Source organism: Bombus bifarius, unplaced genomic scaffold (assembly GCF_011952205.1).
Source record: "Bombus bifarius isolate JDL3187 unplaced genomic scaffold, Bbif_JDL3187 scf7180000008006, whole genome shotgun sequence".
Lineage (NCBI taxonomy): Eukaryota > Metazoa > Arthropoda > Insecta > Hymenoptera > Apidae > Bombus > Bombus bifarius.
This window is the reverse complement of record NW_022884384.1, coordinates 2,225,775-2,244,412: the sequence shown is the minus strand read 5'-3', so window position 1 is coordinate 2,244,412 and position 18,638 is coordinate 2,225,775. Positions and strand designations below refer to the sequence as shown.

At 38.9% G+C, this 18,638-nt stretch overlaps 1 protein-coding gene and 1 long non-coding RNA gene across 2 annotated transcripts; one reads left to right on the top strand and one right to left on the bottom strand.

Moving 5' to 3' along the window:
- Positions 1 to 523: 523 nt before the first annotated feature.
- On the bottom strand, positions 524 to 15,866 carry LOC117206370 (MAP kinase-interacting serine/threonine-protein kinase 1). The gene is made up of 5 exons (XM_033445650.1): positions 14,008 to 15,866; positions 10,346 to 10,483; positions 6,787 to 7,143; positions 6,088 to 6,658; positions 524 to 5,931 (listed from the first exon to the last, which is right to left on the bottom strand). The coding sequence occupies exons 1-5, from the start codon at positions 14,060 to 14,062 to the stop codon at positions 5,469 to 5,471; spliced, it is 1,584 nt and encodes a 527-aa protein (XP_033301541.1). The 5' UTR covers positions 14,063 to 15,866; the 3' UTR covers positions 524 to 5,468.
- A 142-nt stretch (positions 15,867 to 16,008) lies between these two features.
- On the top strand, positions 16,009 to 18,089 carry LOC117206387. Its single transcript, XR_004487383.1, has 2 exons — positions 16,009 to 17,020; positions 17,088 to 18,089. It is a non-coding gene; the product is annotated as an uncharacterized LOC117206387 (long non-coding RNA).
- The last annotated feature ends 549 nt before the right edge of the window (positions 18,090 to 18,638 follow it).

The window sequence follows — 18,638 nt, the reverse complement described above, 5'->3', positions numbered from 1 at the left end:
TCCCACATCAGTCAGTTATTTTCGACTCGAGTCACTTCAAGGTCATTGGACATGGGGCGCGGTACATGTTTGGATACGTTTTAACGATAAACAAAATTTCACAAGATCCGATCGCGAGACAATCATTCTGACAATCGAATTTCCACCTTGAAATATCATAACATTTTTCCGAAACATTTTTGTGTATCACGACAAATAAAAGAATATTCAAGCACGGAAGAGTTAGGTGGGCACTCTGTATATTAAGCTATGCAATTTCCAATTTTGTAATGCAAAATGAACTTCTTCTTTTGCAGTTCAGTTGCATGTACTTCGAATTCAAATTCAGCACACTTTGATCAAAATTAGGGAATGAAAGCTTGACTTACAATCGAGTTTGAAGTAAATTCCAACGAATTAATCGAGAGAATTGTACCGTGTGTCTTTTGTTCGACGACGATCGTGCGAACAAATCGAGGAAAGTGTTCTTCTTGGCAAGCAAGAATAAAAGGGTATAGCTATTAAACCGAAATGAGAAATGCTGTTTATCGATTAAATGCTATTTTATTAGGAAGCTTACAAAGTTTTCATAAGACTTGCTCGCTTTTACACGGAAAAAACAATGTCGTTCACAACTCGGACAATTCCAAGTTTCGAAAATGTTTCTCTTCCTCTCTTTCTCTCCCTCATTCTTTCTTTCGCTACCCTCTCTCGTATCTTGAGTTTGAATCGCAGCCAAAATTACTTTGTAAGAGATTGTGTATTTTGGAAACTGTATCTATTCGTACGATCGAAAAAACCATACATACATATGTATAGAGTTAGCAATAATGCTTCACACTTACAATATTTTCGTATGGTAAAATGCATTCTCTCCATTCTTACCATCATCGTTATCAGTTTTCTCTTTCTCGGTTGGTTGGTCGGTTTCCGTGCGAAAGAGAACCCTAAAATTTCGCGTCTTTTTTTTGTTCACAGAAAAAAAGGACGAGCATCGTCCACACGGTCAGTTTGTTACTTTTGACTCGATATAGCTGATAGGTCATGCAAAAATCGACGAAGGAGAGCAACGACGGGCTTCTTCGCGAATATTCGTAAAACGTAAAGGAATCGCAACGCGCGCCTTCAGGCTTGCGAATAGCTAAAATAAGAAGCAGACGAGGAAAAAAAGAAAAAGAAAAGGAACTGACGTTCGTTTAAAAAGCATTCGTGATATTCTTTATTCGTCTTTTAAGGGCCTTTTTCTTTTTTCCTCTCTCTCCCCCTTCCCCTCTCCTCTTTTTATACTGCTCTTTCGTATAATATAAAAAAGAACGTAACAAAAATGCTGCTTCTTCCGGGACATACAACAGCATGCAACACGCTTCTTATCTCTTTCGTTTCAGATTAGGAACCGTAGTTCGAAGATGCAAGGGCGGTAATGCGAAAGAAGATAGAGATCTGCTGTGTATTACCAGGAAGAAACTAGTAACGTTGCGCACCTCATGCGTAAACTGTGTTAGCATACCATTGGGATATGTTCGCAATACTCTTTCACCGGTTCTTATAATTTTCGATCGATCGAAGATCGTCAACGTACCGATTATGCGATCTATTAGAAAGTTACGCGTCGTTTAAATTTTAAGCGGGAATCGTTCAACTTCGACAATGGGGAATATACATGCGATATCTTAGTTTTTTCTTTATTGGAATAGTATACGCTTTAAATCGCTATATATCACGCTGTTCGATGAACGAGTAAACGAAACTACGCTACAGATGCGTTTGCGTATACATCGTTCTAACACAAATACGAAACAATTATAAGACGCGCGAGTTTTTTTCACGATGATCGAAGAAAGACTCATCGGTAGAGTAGCGCAGCAATCTTACCTTAATTGTTAATTTTACAAACCTATACAAAGGTGTTTACCATTATCGCTTATAGGCTAAATATTGTTTTATCATTCGAGCTTGCAATGATACATACGCATACGCGTTAACGCACATACAAATATATACATACATTCGTACACGCATACAAAATACACAAAATACACATGCTCTCCAGCATGTACACTTTCGCACTCAGACGCAAATTCATTCGCGCTATTACAATTTATAGATCTATATTATTATGGCCATGGATCCTTAGTGTGATTCGTTTGCTTTCCTTACGTAAGACTTGTCGCTGCTCGTCCTTTACTCTACGTACTCTCTTCTTGCATTTCAACGTTTCTTCGAGAAATTATCCTTATATATCGCTAACATACTGATGATACACATTTGTTACGACGCACGCTCGATCGATATCGAGATTTTAACGAGATTTTAACGAGATTTTATCGAGATTTTATCGAGATTTTATCGAGATGATGGCAATTTGAGGGAACGCTAATCGAACGAAATACCTTGTAAGAAGAACATATCGTGTGAAAAATGGATATCGGTCGAGAATGCATTCAGTTTTCATGAAAATATTGTATTACCAAGGCTGTGATTGGTTACGCCATACGTTATTGTAATCGAACAAACGAAACGAGTAACAAAAATGCATCGCTAGAAAACCGAAAAAGAAAGATGCGTAGATGCTAGGGAAAGGCGTCCCATTGATAACACGTGACAATAATGCTGACAAATGTGTAACTTGAAAGATACGATCCCGGCGCAAATGGTAACGTATTCTTCCAGTCGTCGTTTCCAATTTGCGAAAAAATTTAGGAAAAGAAAAAAAATAAGAAAAAAAGAAGAAAAGGCCAAGAACTCGCGGTATATTCGTGTTTCTTAATGGCTTTCGTAATTAACGGATCTAATTAATGTGTAATGCTTTTTTTCGTCTCTACGTCGTAAGCACATGCAACAATGATGCATGCGTATTCTTACATAATTTTTCTCACTACGAGAAATCGCTAACGCTACTTCCGCTAACAAATGTTCTCATTTTCAAGGGAATTGCCAATTTTCCTTGGAACTTGAAACATTTGGATGGACGAATTCGATGGTGTAACCGTAACTAAACATTTGTTAACGATCGCTTATACGCATTAGTCTCTGTGGCGTCTGCTGTCCATGGGATTCGAATAAAGTATGTAAGTATGTATGTATGTATGTATGATGTATATGGCAAAATGATACCTGCTATAGGAGAGAGTTCTGTTTTATGATCCTCCGTCCTTGGGAGGAAAGTCTAATAATGCTGTGCTGTCGAGCGACTTGCGTCGACTATTAGTCTCTTTATATGCAATGTAATGAAATTGTAATGTCACTGGACAAAGCTTTCCAGGGTTAATTCGTAAGAAGAATTATCAACGATTAATTTTCAACCCTGGATGGACTTCGATAGCACACAGACATTATAAGCTCTTTCTTCTCGTTCTTTTCTTCAAACACGATAGTGTGTATGTAATTTGTAACAAATTCGCGCAGCTCATCGTAACTGCCCTGAGTAAAGAGTCTCCCACCGTACAACACGACTCTATGCAACTATGATACGTAAAATAAATCGTACTCGAAACTAGCTGTTTGTTTGCCGTTTGAAGAAAAATTTTTGCAATTTTTCGTTGTTTCGTTCTTTTCTATTATTTGCTTACGATATCGATCCGAAAGAACACGCAAAATTTTAACCATCAAAATGTTCCTTAGACGATACGAAAGTTCTGCCAAACTTGACGATACACGACAATGGAAATTTGCAGAGTCACGAGCTTCTCTGCATCGTATACCGCGAGGTAATGGGAATGCAAGATATTTACACATTTTACGACGATGAAAATCATCAGACGGAACAAAAGAGATCGATCTTAATCGACAGAGTAAACGCGTAGTAGGTGGGCAGACGATAGAACGACGCGTTTCGTCGATAAAACTCTACAAAAATACGTAACAGTAATTAATTGGATGTGATATTCGTGTAATCTATGTTCTTTGAGAAAGTTTGTCCGTTAACGTGCGTACGCACGCGCGCGTTATCGGATATGACTCTCTCTCCCCCTCCATCCCTCTCTTTCTCTCATATTCCTGCTCTCTTTACGCTCGGTATACTCTTAATCACTTACGACGCAGGTACAATTTTTTTTCTGTATTTTTTTTTTCTTTTTTTTCCTTTTTGTTAAACTAATCATTTAATCTTCCTTACGTACTAACTTTCTATGAAGGTGCTTAAGAGAAATTTACAAAAAAATGGCCGTAGTTGTCGTCCCCTTTTTCCCTTCGATACAAATGCGCGTTGTTCCTTCCTTGGAATTTGCTTTACAGTATTTTCGAACTTACACTCTACTACATTCTTAGAAACCTACTGAGCAAACTATTTGTAACATGCACCAAGATGCGCGGTTTACTCTTTTTACCGCTGTTTTTTTCGTCCGAAGATGCGTTGCTGTTGCTGCTTCTCATAATTCTCGAACAAGTTATCGTTAGAAAAGAAAAGACAAATGTAACTCGGAGATATTTTGTCGAATGATAGCTATAGTTGGAAAAATATTTAAGGCCGAACTAAAAAGAAATCGATTTAATAAAAAGAAACGAAGCAAATGTACGCGTATACGATCGGTAAAAATATTCATCGAAATTATTTATTCTTTTCTTTTGCGCCTCTGTATATCCGTTTCGATAAATTGATATGAACGAGCATATACTATGTACTTTTCTAGATATCGTATAATAGCGAAAGTACGGAAACGTTGTATATCTAATGTGACTTATTTTTTATATTATGCTATATGTTTTCTCATCTAATAGATACCGACGGTGGAATGTACATATTACAAATTTGTTTATTTCTTTACGTTCCTTTAACGTTCTGTACTAAATGTAATCCGAACCGAAATTAAAACATGCGCGACCGTTCAATTTTTCATATGTACATACGTATGTGTATCGAATCTGTGCTGCCTCTGCTTATGTTCGTTCATATTATTTAACGAATGTATCGTATAAAACAACATTCAACAAATAAACCGAACGAATAGCTTGTATCGATTTTAAATATTTGTAGCGCAAAGTCGAGGAGTATATTCGAACAGACTCGTCGAAACGAAACAAGAGCACAAAAGAAAAATGGAGAAAAACATAAAGTTAAAGATATATTCGGACACGATATTTCTCTGAATTCTGTAGGAAATATAGAAATTCAGGAAAAATTATTGTCTGATCGAGTGTTGTGTATTGTTGGCGTCGCGCGTGGTTAATCGTGTATCGGAGCGAACACACGTCGTTTTATGTCGTCGCTCCGTGTGTTGCTGTATATAGATATGCTCGTGTATGTAATAACCGTGAATCGTTGCGCGAATCATTGTAATGCAGCTCTTGTTATTTTTAATGAAACACAACCTTCGCTTAGCCAATCGTAATGTCGCGCTTATGTCATTGTTACTCTTTGTCAATTAACGATAGATAACATTACTGTACACGCTTTCTTCGTATCCGTATATTTACGCGACGAACGTGTAAACACAAATTATACGCGCTACCAAGAAAGGAGACTATCGTTTCGTTCGTAAGAATGTCACCTTTCAGCCACTAACGGACGCGATAACTGTTTTATTGGTCTGACGTTCGAGTAGATCCGAACGAGCTTTTAAACGGCGCTGCATCAAACGACTCTCGCTCGGCGGTAACAAACCAAACAGCCGAGGGACCGACAAGTCCTTGCCGATCAATCGATTCTTTTCAATGGTTTTCGAATCGGTCAGATCGCTACTCGAACGAATCGAACAAGATTTCAAACGCGAGTTTACATCAAATTCGTTCGAGGAATGAGTCGCGCAAACCTTACTGTGTTCGGATAATTCGCTGTTCGAGTCGGACATGTGCCCGTAAGGATGGTTATCTTCGTCCGTCGACGAAGTGGATAATCTCGGTTCCCTCTTCTCCGCCAAGTCCTCCAAATTTACGGAAAAATGTTGAAGTACCACGCGATTCACAGCCATCGCCGATTCGGCAAACGCTGACAGTTCTCTGGCAGAATTATTCCTTCTGTAAAGAGAAACGTATCTGTTATTTTTATTTCTTACGTTTATTACGCATATCACCGCATTACGTCGATCAAACTAATTCGTGACCGAAATTTCTTATGTCAATTGATGCAACCAGCTAAAATCGATCGATTGGTAAATGCCAAGAATAACGAACCTGATAATACTAGGAGTAACGAGAGACTTTTCTGGATTTTCGACGGAGCTTGGACCAGGATTGATCCACGGATGTTTCAGAATACTCTCGGCGCTGAGCCTTTGATGGGCTTCTTTGACCAGCAAGCCCCTGATCAAATCTTTCGCATCTTCCGATATACACCTCCATTCGTTGTCCGGAAATTCGTACCTGCCTTCTTGAATACTGCTAAATAAAAGTTGTTGGCAAGCCTCGCAATTTTCTCCTCTCTCCCAACCACAATCGGATCCGCAATTCCCATAAAAAGGTGGATAACCACAGAGAAGTATATACATGATCACGCCAAGGCTCCAGAGATCGCAACGCTTATCGTAATAATTCGCTTCTCCGGTGAAAGCTCCCACAACTTCTGGAGCCATGAAGTCGGCGCTGCCGACTGGCGTTAAGAGTTGCGGTGTAGCCACAGGACTTGACAACGAATTGTTGAACTTGATACCCGAACCAAGATCGAAGTCGCATAGTTTGATCGGTATGAGCTTATCCGGATAAACGCACAAAATGTTTTCGGGTTTCAGATCCCTATGGGCGATACCTGATAGAAGCAAAGATAACACGTTCGTTAAGAGGATAAACTTGGAGGTGTTGCACGTGGACGATACCGTAATAACATACCGAATATGTACTTAGTTAAAACGATTCGAATAAAAGTGGCTTTTTTACCTTTCTTGTGAAGAAAATTTAACGCGCTTGCGATTTCTTGAATTATTTGACTGGCTTCCCGTTCGCTGAAATGAACTCTTTCTTGTATCCGACTCAACAGTTGACCACCGTTTATTTTCTCGAATACCAGATAAAACTTTACTTCGTCTTCGAAAAATTCGATCAATTGGATGATATTTGGATGGCCTTGGCAATGATGGAACGTTTCGACTTCCTTAAACACACGTGCTCGTGCGTGACCGGGAATTTTGTCGATAATTTTAACGGCATACTCCAGATCGGTATACAGCGACCTACAAGTTTGAACTGAGGCGTAAGCACCTTCTCCAAGAACTTCGCCGGTTAATTTGTACAGTTCTGAAACAAACACGCAGTCGTATTTTAATACTAATTTTATAACTGCAGTAATATAACAATAATATAACAGAATAATATATAACGATAGAATAATTTTGAGAACGGAGAGGAATATAGAAAGGAATATAATATAAGAGGGGAGAAGGGGTTGAACACGAATAGGGATGGAGAGGGAAAGGAGAGGCTGGATCAGAGAGAGAATGGGAGGAGAGAGAGAGAGAGACAGAGAGAGAGCGAGAGAGAGAGAGAGAGAGACAGACAAACAGACAGACAGAGAGACAGATAGACAGATAGACAGAGAGACAGAGAGAGAAGCGAGGTTGACCAAAAATAATCGCATCGCGTCACGTACGCCAAAACGAACCGAGTTTCGTAGTAAGCACAACATCCTTTATTATCGCGTTTATCGGAGTAATTCGTACTTTATTGAAAGCAAAAATCGGTAGTACAGCTTTCGGAAAATCGCCAATTTAAAATTCGCGTAAAATTCGGATCGCGTCTATTCTTCTCTATTTATTCTATAGTGTAATTAACGTTACGATGCGCTATCTCGATGATTCTAAAAAGGATCGATCACACCCGAGCTCCGCCTATAGCGCGATCAATCGTCTAATCGGAAGAGTATCAACGAATGAAGGAAGCATCGTTAAGAATTTCGTACGCGTATAACTAATATATTTTTTCTGTTTCTTTGCCGACCGAGAACTTTCAACCTCTGTTAGAACTGTTGCCTGACCCTCTCGTCGCGTGTCCGCTTGCTTCTTGCTTCCCCAATAACGCAATAACACGATGCTTCCGTTTCATTCTGTACGGCTGCTCGTTCGTTTGTTCATTCCCTAGTTTCAACGTTACAACGTTACGTCGCTTCAACGTATCGCAAGCTGCTATCAACTCTCTTTTTACCTTTCCTTTTCTGTTCCCTAATCAACAGTTTTGCTCTCCCCTTAGCTCCCACCTATTCGCCTCTCGCGCCAAAGATACGATTCTCTCTCTGCTTGGCAACACCGCCAACGAATACCTAGCAACCAGAAGCCGATAATACATTTTCATGCCTCCACCGTCTCTCCGCTGCCTTTCCTTCTCCCCCTCTATGTTAAATTGCACCGCAGCACCGATTCTATTGTACACATACACATGGCATATATTCTTCGATCCGACGTCGTGATGCATAATCTATGCGTCTAATTTCATTCTCATAACATACACTTAACACGTAACGTGTATTTACCAGTGATATTTTTATGATCCTTGTTAACTAGTTTCGTATTACGAGTAAATATAATCGACGATACAGGGAAACAGAATATTTTCTAAGTTTGACAATTTTTGCATATTTAACGAGTACGCGTTAGAACACACGTGACCGTTGATTATACAAGGATTTGATCTGTGTACGATAACGAACAAGGGACCGCCTGAAACAAGAAGCTGCGAGTTACGAGACTCCACCGACTGGGAAATATCAACAAAGCGAGAGTATCTAGGAACAAGTAACGTAGAGATATCAAATTTTTACACGAATGAAAAATCCAAGTATTTCATAGGAAGAAAATTATTTCGTAACGATAGAATTGAGAAAACTACAAAAGAATTACGGTTAGAAAATGCGCGTGTACATGGGAGTAAACGGTGAAAAGAATGGGGGAAAGGATAATAAAGATTAGAAAGAGAAGGTAGAAATCTGAAGAGGCGATGGAGGAGCTTGAGACTCGAGACGTATCGACGAGTTAACCCGTGGCCCAGATTTGAACGTATACGGGTGCGCTCATGCCTAGTTTACTACTAGCAGTACGAAACGGAAGCTTCTCGAACACTGAAATTCTACTACTCTACCGCACTGTACAAAATCGATCGTATAGTGTGACATAGTAGTTTCGACTGATCAACTCGGCTAATAATTTTGTCAAAAAGAGGTTGTATTCGTTTAATCCTATTCTAGAATACGCGATAGACGAACTGAAAACCGAATTAAACGACGCATCGTCCAAATAATCGAATAAAATAAATACGCTTCGCTATTCGCGTTTTAGTTTGTCCGATATTCCGTTTTTCACGACTATTCTCTGATCTTAAACCGTCCGAAGCCTTGCGTCGCTTCTACCATCGACGTTTAAGGTTCGATTTAATTTTTGCTTACAAGGTACTTAGTAGCCCTTGCGAGTAGTCCCGAAATTACATCACAATTCAATTTAAGCATACATTGATCCTCTATTAGGCGTTGTCTTTTTTTTTTTTTTAGATAAGAATCGCAGCGTACTCTTTATAGGCAACAAAATGGTCTAAATAAGCTTATTATAAACGTCAATCTTTACTACGAATAAATCAACTTTTTCTGTACTTCCCAGGCGCCCGGGCGTGCTTTACTTTCTATTCTCTCGAGGTAACTACTTTTCATATTGTAGCAAGCAATGTATTTCCTATAGGGAGTACGATCCGTATATGTATATACTATTATTATTATTATTATTATTATTATTATTATTATTATTATTATTACGAGGAAAAAATTAAGATTGCGCGCATAATCGATTGATATACTGGTTTCGTATGAATTTCTCAAAGATTCTAAATTTGTATAGGATAACATACCTGCGGTGAGGTGAGTCATCGAGGCACGAGTGACAGAGATCGTTAACTCAAACACGTGTCCGCAGTCAAACAACGAATTGACTGTTTACTATTATCTACATTTCTACCTTGCCGTAACCTACCCTGACCGATTTTTGCACTTTCTTTTCTCTCTTTATTTTTTTTCTTTTTTTCTCGTTGATTTTCGTACTATACGATAAGATAATGGTATATGTTAGGAAAATCTTTGTATCGTACGTATATCGTACGTATATCGTACGTATATCGACCCGAGTAGCTGAATTAAAACTATGTACGTGCGATTTTTGATAGGTATGTATATTGAATCTCCAGATCGATCAATGAAAAATTCTTCAAAGATATATACGTTTATAAGAAGAATTATTCTATGCATAAACTATGCATACGTTGTCGTTGACCGAACAACGCGCACGCTATTCGATTAAATCGGCCGGGAAGAAATTCCTCGCTGCTCGGCCAACGACACAAGAGAACAGTACGGAATATTCAGTTACCCATCCACCATTATCGATATTTATCGCAGCGCAAGAGTCTACAAGTTCTTTCGTTCTCTCACAGTGTGTCACGAATCTTTCCGTAAATCAAACTTTACCTTGAAAGCAAGCTGACATCAAAGACGATCCAGAGCGTTTCTTCTTGCGTCTTTTGCGCCTAGCTTCCTCTTGTCGAGCTTGCACGGCGCTCATTGATTCTCCTGTGGTATTCACAGTCTCTCTACAACTTGCTTCTTCTAAAACAAAAAAATTGTTAATACATATATGCTCGATTAATCGCAAGATATTCTAAGATTAAACATATATAAACGTATATGGTTAAACGTTCATACGTGAATGTATATATAGTATCACAATATCGTAATATAGTAATAACTAAATTATAGTATAGATATAAATAACATGGAAATCATGTGGGAAAACGAATAGAAAGTGTTTCTGTTCTTCGTTCGTTATTCTCGTTTTATAGAGTACATGAAAAAACATAATCGCAAAATTAAACGACGAATATCTGTTCGAAATGAACTATGTGTAAATTGTTATAAACTTAGAAACGAGTCGTGTCTCGTGTTTTATAGCTACAGTAAGAATTATCAGGGACAAACGAAGGATAATAAAGACAGAAAGAAAATCTGATCGAGAGTATAGAAAAGTAATATGTAGAAAAATTTTGCAAAGTCCCGATATACGGTAATAAGCGGGAATTAGGCAACTCTTGTCTATCCGTGAAAACAATTTCTCTAGAATCCACCGACCAAGTACATACATACACATGTATGTACATAGATACACACACGTGACAATCCCACGCGTTCATTAACGCTATATCACATACCATACAACTCGTTTATTTGTGCACATATTTACGTGCACGCAAATATTAAAAATCTTAAAAAATTACAAGTTCGCCAACACCGGGACATTACGCATTTCGCTTGATACATATTAATGATATTTATCTTACCAACCATGGATGATTACATTATTTGATTCATTTCTATAACTGGACGTATAAATACATTGTTACGGTCGAGTTAACACGACTTCTATCTACCGCCATACACTCTCTTGAAGCGAAGCCGTGATATACACGTGTAAGCGAAGAAGGCACAACGAATTTTATAAATAATCCGACACGTTGAAACACGAAGCTAGTTTTTAATTTTTTTTCTTTTTTTTTTTTTATATATACGGCTTTCTGATTTAGGTGCGCAACAAGTTAGCGAGAACTATGTAAAACTATCTGTCGTTACGCTAGAAAAACTACGATTAATAATTAAGTGGGGCGACGAAAAGTAGCATAAAAGATGTTTGAAAGGTCAAGATCAAGTTGACTAGACGCACGAAGCTGTTCGATGAAATATGAGGAATCGCGCGTGATCACCATATTTGCCGACAACGCGTGGGTCATCGAGTAACACGGCGTGTGCAAATATGTATTTAATGAATCGATAAAGAGCGACGATCTTTGTTTCAATTCCAAACTCACAGCTTGAATTTAAACGATCCGATCAACGCGAGTTTGAATCTGTCACGAACAAAAGTTGCGTTTATTAGTGGAAAGATCCGACCGAAAGATACATTTACTTTCAATATGCGATCAAATAAAGGTTATCGCATTCTGATATCATAGATTTTCTTGGTACGAAGATAATTGCAATCTCAACGCGCCGAAAAACGATTTAGCCCCGGTCAAATACAATACGACATCGTAGTTAATCGCTAATGCCGAACCGAATCGCAATTTAGCCAAGAGCGAATGTGTATACTCTTCTGTTGCCTGTATCAACGATGCGATGCAACGCAATGAAACTCGATGCAAGAAGAAACACAACCAAGCACGGCAAGTACTAAGAGCTCAGGGTTCAATGACTGGCACAGAAAAGGAACGCCGCCATCTTACGCGAGATATACACACGTACGATAATGTTGCTGTATCCGCAAAACCAGCGACAATCGTCGATTCGATATAAAAAACCTAAACGTAAACCCATGTACATACATATGTATATATAGAGAATGGGGCATATTTTCTTTCTCGTCTATGAATTTTCACGAAGAAAGAAAAGAAAAGTGGAAAACAGAAAAAACGCCTTCTTTACGAAATGAGTCACTCTTGAACGTTTGTCTAATGTCATTTCACGCTTGACAATGTGTACGATATACACGAACACTGTATTCTAACTTTAACGCATTTCAAGGTTAAAAATTCTCCGAGGCTTGCTTTTCAATGGGTCTAGCAACAAGCAATTCTCTCTTCGTTTGCAGTAATACGTTTGGTCTTTTCTGCGAAAATTTTCAAAATGACGAATTATGACGTACGCGATATCGATCGGAAAATTTTTACCTTATGATCACGTTTCGCATTTCGAAAGAAACCATTCTCTTTAAAACGAAGAGTATTTACTAACGAATTTGACATGCGCGCGAGCATCTCTCCTCTCCTCCTCTCTCCCTCTCTATCCTTCCATTCTTTGTTTGGGTTACCCTTACCGACACCCTTTGCGATTTGCGTCCAACTCGAACGCGAACCGACTAACCCACTTCGACCCTCAAAAATAATTCAACGATGCACGTTACATCGTCTTAGCGTCGTGTCGCGCTTTGATCCGGCTATGCTTCGTTTTCTTTCATAATACGTATCAACTTTTGCACCTTTCGCTGCACTTTGTCTCGCTGTACATTTTCGTTTCTTATTCCTTCTTACCAATATTGCAAAATTACATATTTTTATACGTTATAATTTGTTCGATATCGACGTACGAGAAACAATTTTACAATCGAAACATCGAAACAAACGATTGAAACGATAAAAAAAATACGAACAAAGTACGCATAAACGAAATGCTAAAAATAACCTATTACACGCGTCAAAATAACAAGATAAAATTCGTATGATATAGTGCGATCGATGTGTGTATATGTGTCCATTTTGATACTGTCAAGTTTTTCAAGCGACATTTTAGGCATAGACATATACATGCATATATAAAGTGGTTAAAAGAAGAGTTAGAACGGTACAGTTAAGAAAAACCCGAGAAATGTAAAATTATATTTGATATAAATTAAGTAAGATTCGGCGGAAACGTCGATTCGATTATTATAAATGTTTCACGACGGCTCGAATTATATGGTGGTAACTTAGTTACACAAAAATATACGATATTGCAAGCCCTAACCTACAAGACTCTAAACATGCAACAGAGATCTTATTTCGAATTTTAATTTTCGTGATTGAACAAATTTAAAACGAATTTAAACGAAAGGTTCTGAGATAGAAAACGCGAAGCGAAAAACACTGGGAACACGGCGCACCGGCTTCGAGAAAGTTCTTCCGTCAACCGACTTCCATTGTCACGTCCCGCGTTTCTCTTCGCCGATTGATCTTGAAAATTTCTATCACCTCGCGCGATTGCTTATTTTACGCGTTTTCTTTCCTTTTTATCCGAATCATACAGTCAATTAATTTAACAGTTAACGATCGAAATAATATTTTTCTTTTTCTTCGACCAATGACAAAGCTCGCACGAAACGAAAACGATATCGCGATGAAATTTATTCGAAACAAAGTGTCACGTATCGAAAAATACAAAGGAAAAGTTTGATATAAACGGATGTTCATCCATTTCGTCGCATTGTTTTGGTTGGTTCATGACATTACCAGCAATGTTAAAATTGCCTCGAATGATTTTGGTATGTCATATCGTTGCGATCGCGTTTGGTTCAAAGTAAATATTTGGACAAGGAAAGATATTCTTACCTCTTGTAACTTCTTGACTCCCGTCTCCTTGTTCTTCCAAGATTTTCTCCACCATTTTTGCACAATTCCACTTAGCTTCGATGGTTTAATATCCCAAATAAAAGGGTAAAAGAGAAAAATGTAGTTCTCGTTTGAAACAAAACTCTGTTTTGCCCCTTTTTCCTCTTCTTCGAGTCTCCTTTCTGTTTCGTCTAGCGAACAGCAATGAAACTCTTTCTCCTCCTATCTCTTAATCCGATATCAATAATTATAAAAAAGAGTCAGTCGTATATACAAAAACATGTAAATCCACTAAGTTACTGATATAATCTTCTTTCCCACTATTTCAATTTCCCAAACCACTGTACGTTGCTTTCTTCGATCCTTTCTCTTCTCCCTTTACCGACGTACTCCCGTTTTTGCTTTCGCTCTCTATCTCGCTCGTTCTCGATGTTTCTGCCTCGGGATAATTCGATGTATATCAGCGTCGGTATCACAGATATAAATAAATATATAAAGACTATTTCTCTGTTTCTGTAGTTCTCGCGACTTACAGAAGCGACAAACGATGCTACACTACTATGGTAGATGATACGCGTCGTAGCTGAATCGTTTGAATAAATACTATCACAGACTTAAACACTGCGCGCCTTTTCTTCACTTTTTCCTATTTCTTTCACTTCACTGCCTTCAGAACTATAGGTATAACGAATAAATAGTTCTATCGTCTTGCCTATCACTTTCGAACAGATGAGACGTTTTGTCAACGGACGAATCTTCTCCGCTGGAACCAAAATTTCTGCACGACTCCTCCTCGATTTCTTCTCAATTTCTCCTCTAACGTCGAAACTTCGGCTACTTCTGTACCCTTGAGTCTTCTGATCGTACTCTGAGACCTTTCGTCGGATAAACTAACGTTGTTCCGTATACGAAAATCTCCGCGGATGGTCGCTGTTCCGTTGTCGGTTTCGCACAGCCTTTCGCACGTAGCGGTAGCCCGGCTCGGAAGCGCATTAAAAATCCTTCAGCTAACACATCGAGTCCTTCCTTTCACCTTCCCTCACTGCTCGGCAGCTCGTTTCCGACTGAACTTCGCAAGATGGCCACTTCGCTTACTAACAGCCTGCCCCCTCTCCAACCTCACTGCTCTCGTCCCGGCACTCCCGGCAGCATCGATGTCCACTGCTCCCACCACGCTCGTGCCGTTCCCCCTAACCTCCCCACTCCCGTGTCGTTTTACTTCTACGTAGGATCGGGCGACTTCGTCGACGCCCTCTGAAACGACGCCGCGTCACGTAGCTCTTAGTCAGGGGTTCTCGAACGCTCCGAAGTACACTCACGTAATTACCGAATCGTATGATGCAATCTTTACGTCATTTGCAATTCTATTTTCAATGAATTCATCGTCGATATTTTATAATTGAATACTTACTCGACATTTGCTTGTTACCATGCAAATGTCGCTTAGAAAGCTACTCTATGAATTAGGAATCGCGATTGAAAGTAGTCGTGACTAATTTAATAGTCAGGCCAACAATAGAAAAATTAAACGTTAAAAACACTTTCTTCCTCTCTTTCACTTTTTCACATTGCTTTTTCCTCTATTTCCTTGAATAATAAATCGCTGAAGAACCCTTGAGAATCACTGATCGTTCTCGTATGTTTGGAATCGACTTGCCGGTAATAACGCCATTTCATACGTAATATTCATCGTAAACGTTTTTACTAAGAGCTTGGACACAACGGATTTTTCGAGCGAATAGCGAGATTATATTCTCGAAATGTTTACGATCTAGCATCATTTATACCCACGTTATATCGGATGAGTGCCAGATAAACGCAGGGGAACGGGAAATATCGGCGGGTGATTGCGACGTGCGTTGTTTTAGGAAGAGATGCGCGCGCACAATGGCCACGTATAACATCACGCGACATAGAAAAAGAATCGAGAGAGACGACCGAGAGAGAATACGTACTCGGTTGGTTCTAGCGTGTGTGTGTGTGTGTGTTGTTGTTGTTGTGTGTGTGCGCGCGCTCGCGCAAGGGTGCGTCACGGTGAGATGAAACACCAGGAAAGAAGACAAAGAAGGGAGTATGTATGCAGAAGAGAAACGGAAAGAGATAGACGCAACATTGTCGAGTTCCATAGTAGTGAAACACACGCACACACATAAGAGCGTTTATAATTTTTACGCTACGCGCAGACTCGTGTTGACTATCGAAGTTTGTTTTCAATCAGCCAGCATCGCGTGAACTTGTTGCCCGTATAATTGGTATAGTATTGCGTGGTAAGTTTATTAGCCGTATTCTTATATTACGTAAGGTTATAAGGTCGATTGTTTACCTGGCTGTTTCAGCCACCGTTTTACATAATTGACCAACTCCAATATTGTCTTGCAAAAAGTTTAACGAACAAAAGCACATCATTGCTGCATCATCCACATCATAGATGCGATAATCAACCGGATATCGATCACATATCACATCGAATTAACAAATCGAGAAAAATGTTCGATCGCAGAAGGAGGATATATACTTTATGTACATCCTTGTACAGTGCGTTCGTATAAACGAATAGGAAATTGCGCTTTTGACTCTTTATACAATTTTACAAACAATCGCTTGAAAACAACGTTTAATTTAAACATCGAGGAGATTTAATCGTTGATCAGAATCAACAAATATTATTACGTAGAAATGGAATGCATCGAACGAGCTTTTACGCTCTTACCCTGAGAACGCGACGGATTTCTTGTCTAAACAGAAAATTTAAAGGACAATGTTGTTCGGTCGCACAAAATAACAGCATAAACCGGTTTCTGCACGTGGCAAGAGTTGCTCGATCGTGCCCGGTGAACCGGCAGTACCCGACTACAATACCTACCACCATGCTATCGATTTACGTAACTTTCTTCCACTTTTGACACACATTCCTCCCTAAGTTATTTTGAAGTTCCAGGATGACGAAACGGAAGATAAGGCCAAATGTGCGTTTGACTAGGTGGCTAAGATGGGTTTAAGGGTTGCGGGTTACGTAAGCATTATGTATGTAACTTGAAGAGGCTTCGTAGCTATGAATCAACCAGGTGCAACGTAAGCAGGTGCCAAAGGGCAAGGCGTAATCGCGGAGAAACCGAGGATGAAGAAAGATAACGAAAGTTGAATTTTCAAAATGGTCACTGCTGCTAGTTCATAATCGTTTTTCGAGTTGTCTCGATTCTGTCACGTGATGTCGACTGTTTTAGATAGAATCGATCGTTTAAATCGATTTGGAATACGTGTATTTATAACGGCGACGTTAGGAAGCTCGATTACTACGACTCATCGAACAATATTTGTAAAACCACGGAGATGACCACGAAACTGTATATTGATACAAATTTATGTAATTACTTCAGGTTCTATGCATGACACGATGAATTCATCGAGAATTCATTAATTTTAACGAGTTATTATCGTTCTTCGGTAACCAGTGACTCATCCAAACGGATTATCGCTGTACTCTATCTCTTATCGTTTAACGAAGCGAGAGAAATGCGCGTTGCAAATTTGTATTGCGAACTCACCTAGTGCCGCTTTTCAAAAATAAACGAAATTTTGGTTAAATTATAGCGATATTTGGTTCTTGAATAGCTAATCTAATTGGTTAATGGTTAATGACATTTAGTTTAGCAGTGAGAGAAGAAACCAGATAACGCGAACGATGTGTATATTACATATCCCGTGTTAATAAAGTTAAAGCAAAACAATTACGGTGTGATACAAGACGCGCATATTATGTTATGTAATTTGACAAACCGATCGCTCAGCACGAATTGTTCATCTCTCTAAAACTTTCATTCGTAAACTTATGGATGTCTTTGAATGAAAGTATGGCTTATTTAGATGCAGTATCGGGGCTAACGGTTAAGAAATAGGTTGTAATGATTCGAATTTGAATATTTTGGCGTCTAATATAACCTTTAATTAGTCGAGCAACAACAACGACAACAGGTTATGAAAACCGTTAAGATAGTTTAAACGATTAATAATACCGAAATAGATAGATTTTCAGAGTTTTACGTAATATAAATCGTTCGATAAAACAATCGGGATTAATACGCGGAGAAAAAGAAGTTGGTAAATACGATAGAGAGCGGAAAAGAGCCGAATTTGTTCGAATTACGCTACTTGTTTAAAAGATAGTGAAAAGTAATTGTGATTTTTTTGTTTCGAGTGTTCACACATGGCTATGCGAATTCGCGATTGGAAATATTTTCGAAAAGAAATTGCCGTCGAATAAATTTTCTCAAGAGCTAATTGATCCATAAGCAACGAAGATAAAAGGAGCGAGAACGATATACTCGACGAGCGTCGATTGTCGAGCGTCGAGCGTCGAGCGTGAAGGCATGATTTCACGCAGCACGTGGATCCACGATTCAGGGTCAAATAATAGGACGCGCAGAAGTTCTTTGTCCAAGGTCTTCCGCATGATATTCAGTTTTGGTTGACTGTTTTATCACGCGTAAATTTTACACAACACCTTTGACGTTTTGTATTTTTTGTTTGAATGGCAAACTTCTTTATGCTTGCGAAGCGATAAATTACATACAGACTTATATCTACCTATATCTGCTTTCAAAAAGAGAGCGATGCGTCGTAGGTATATGTTT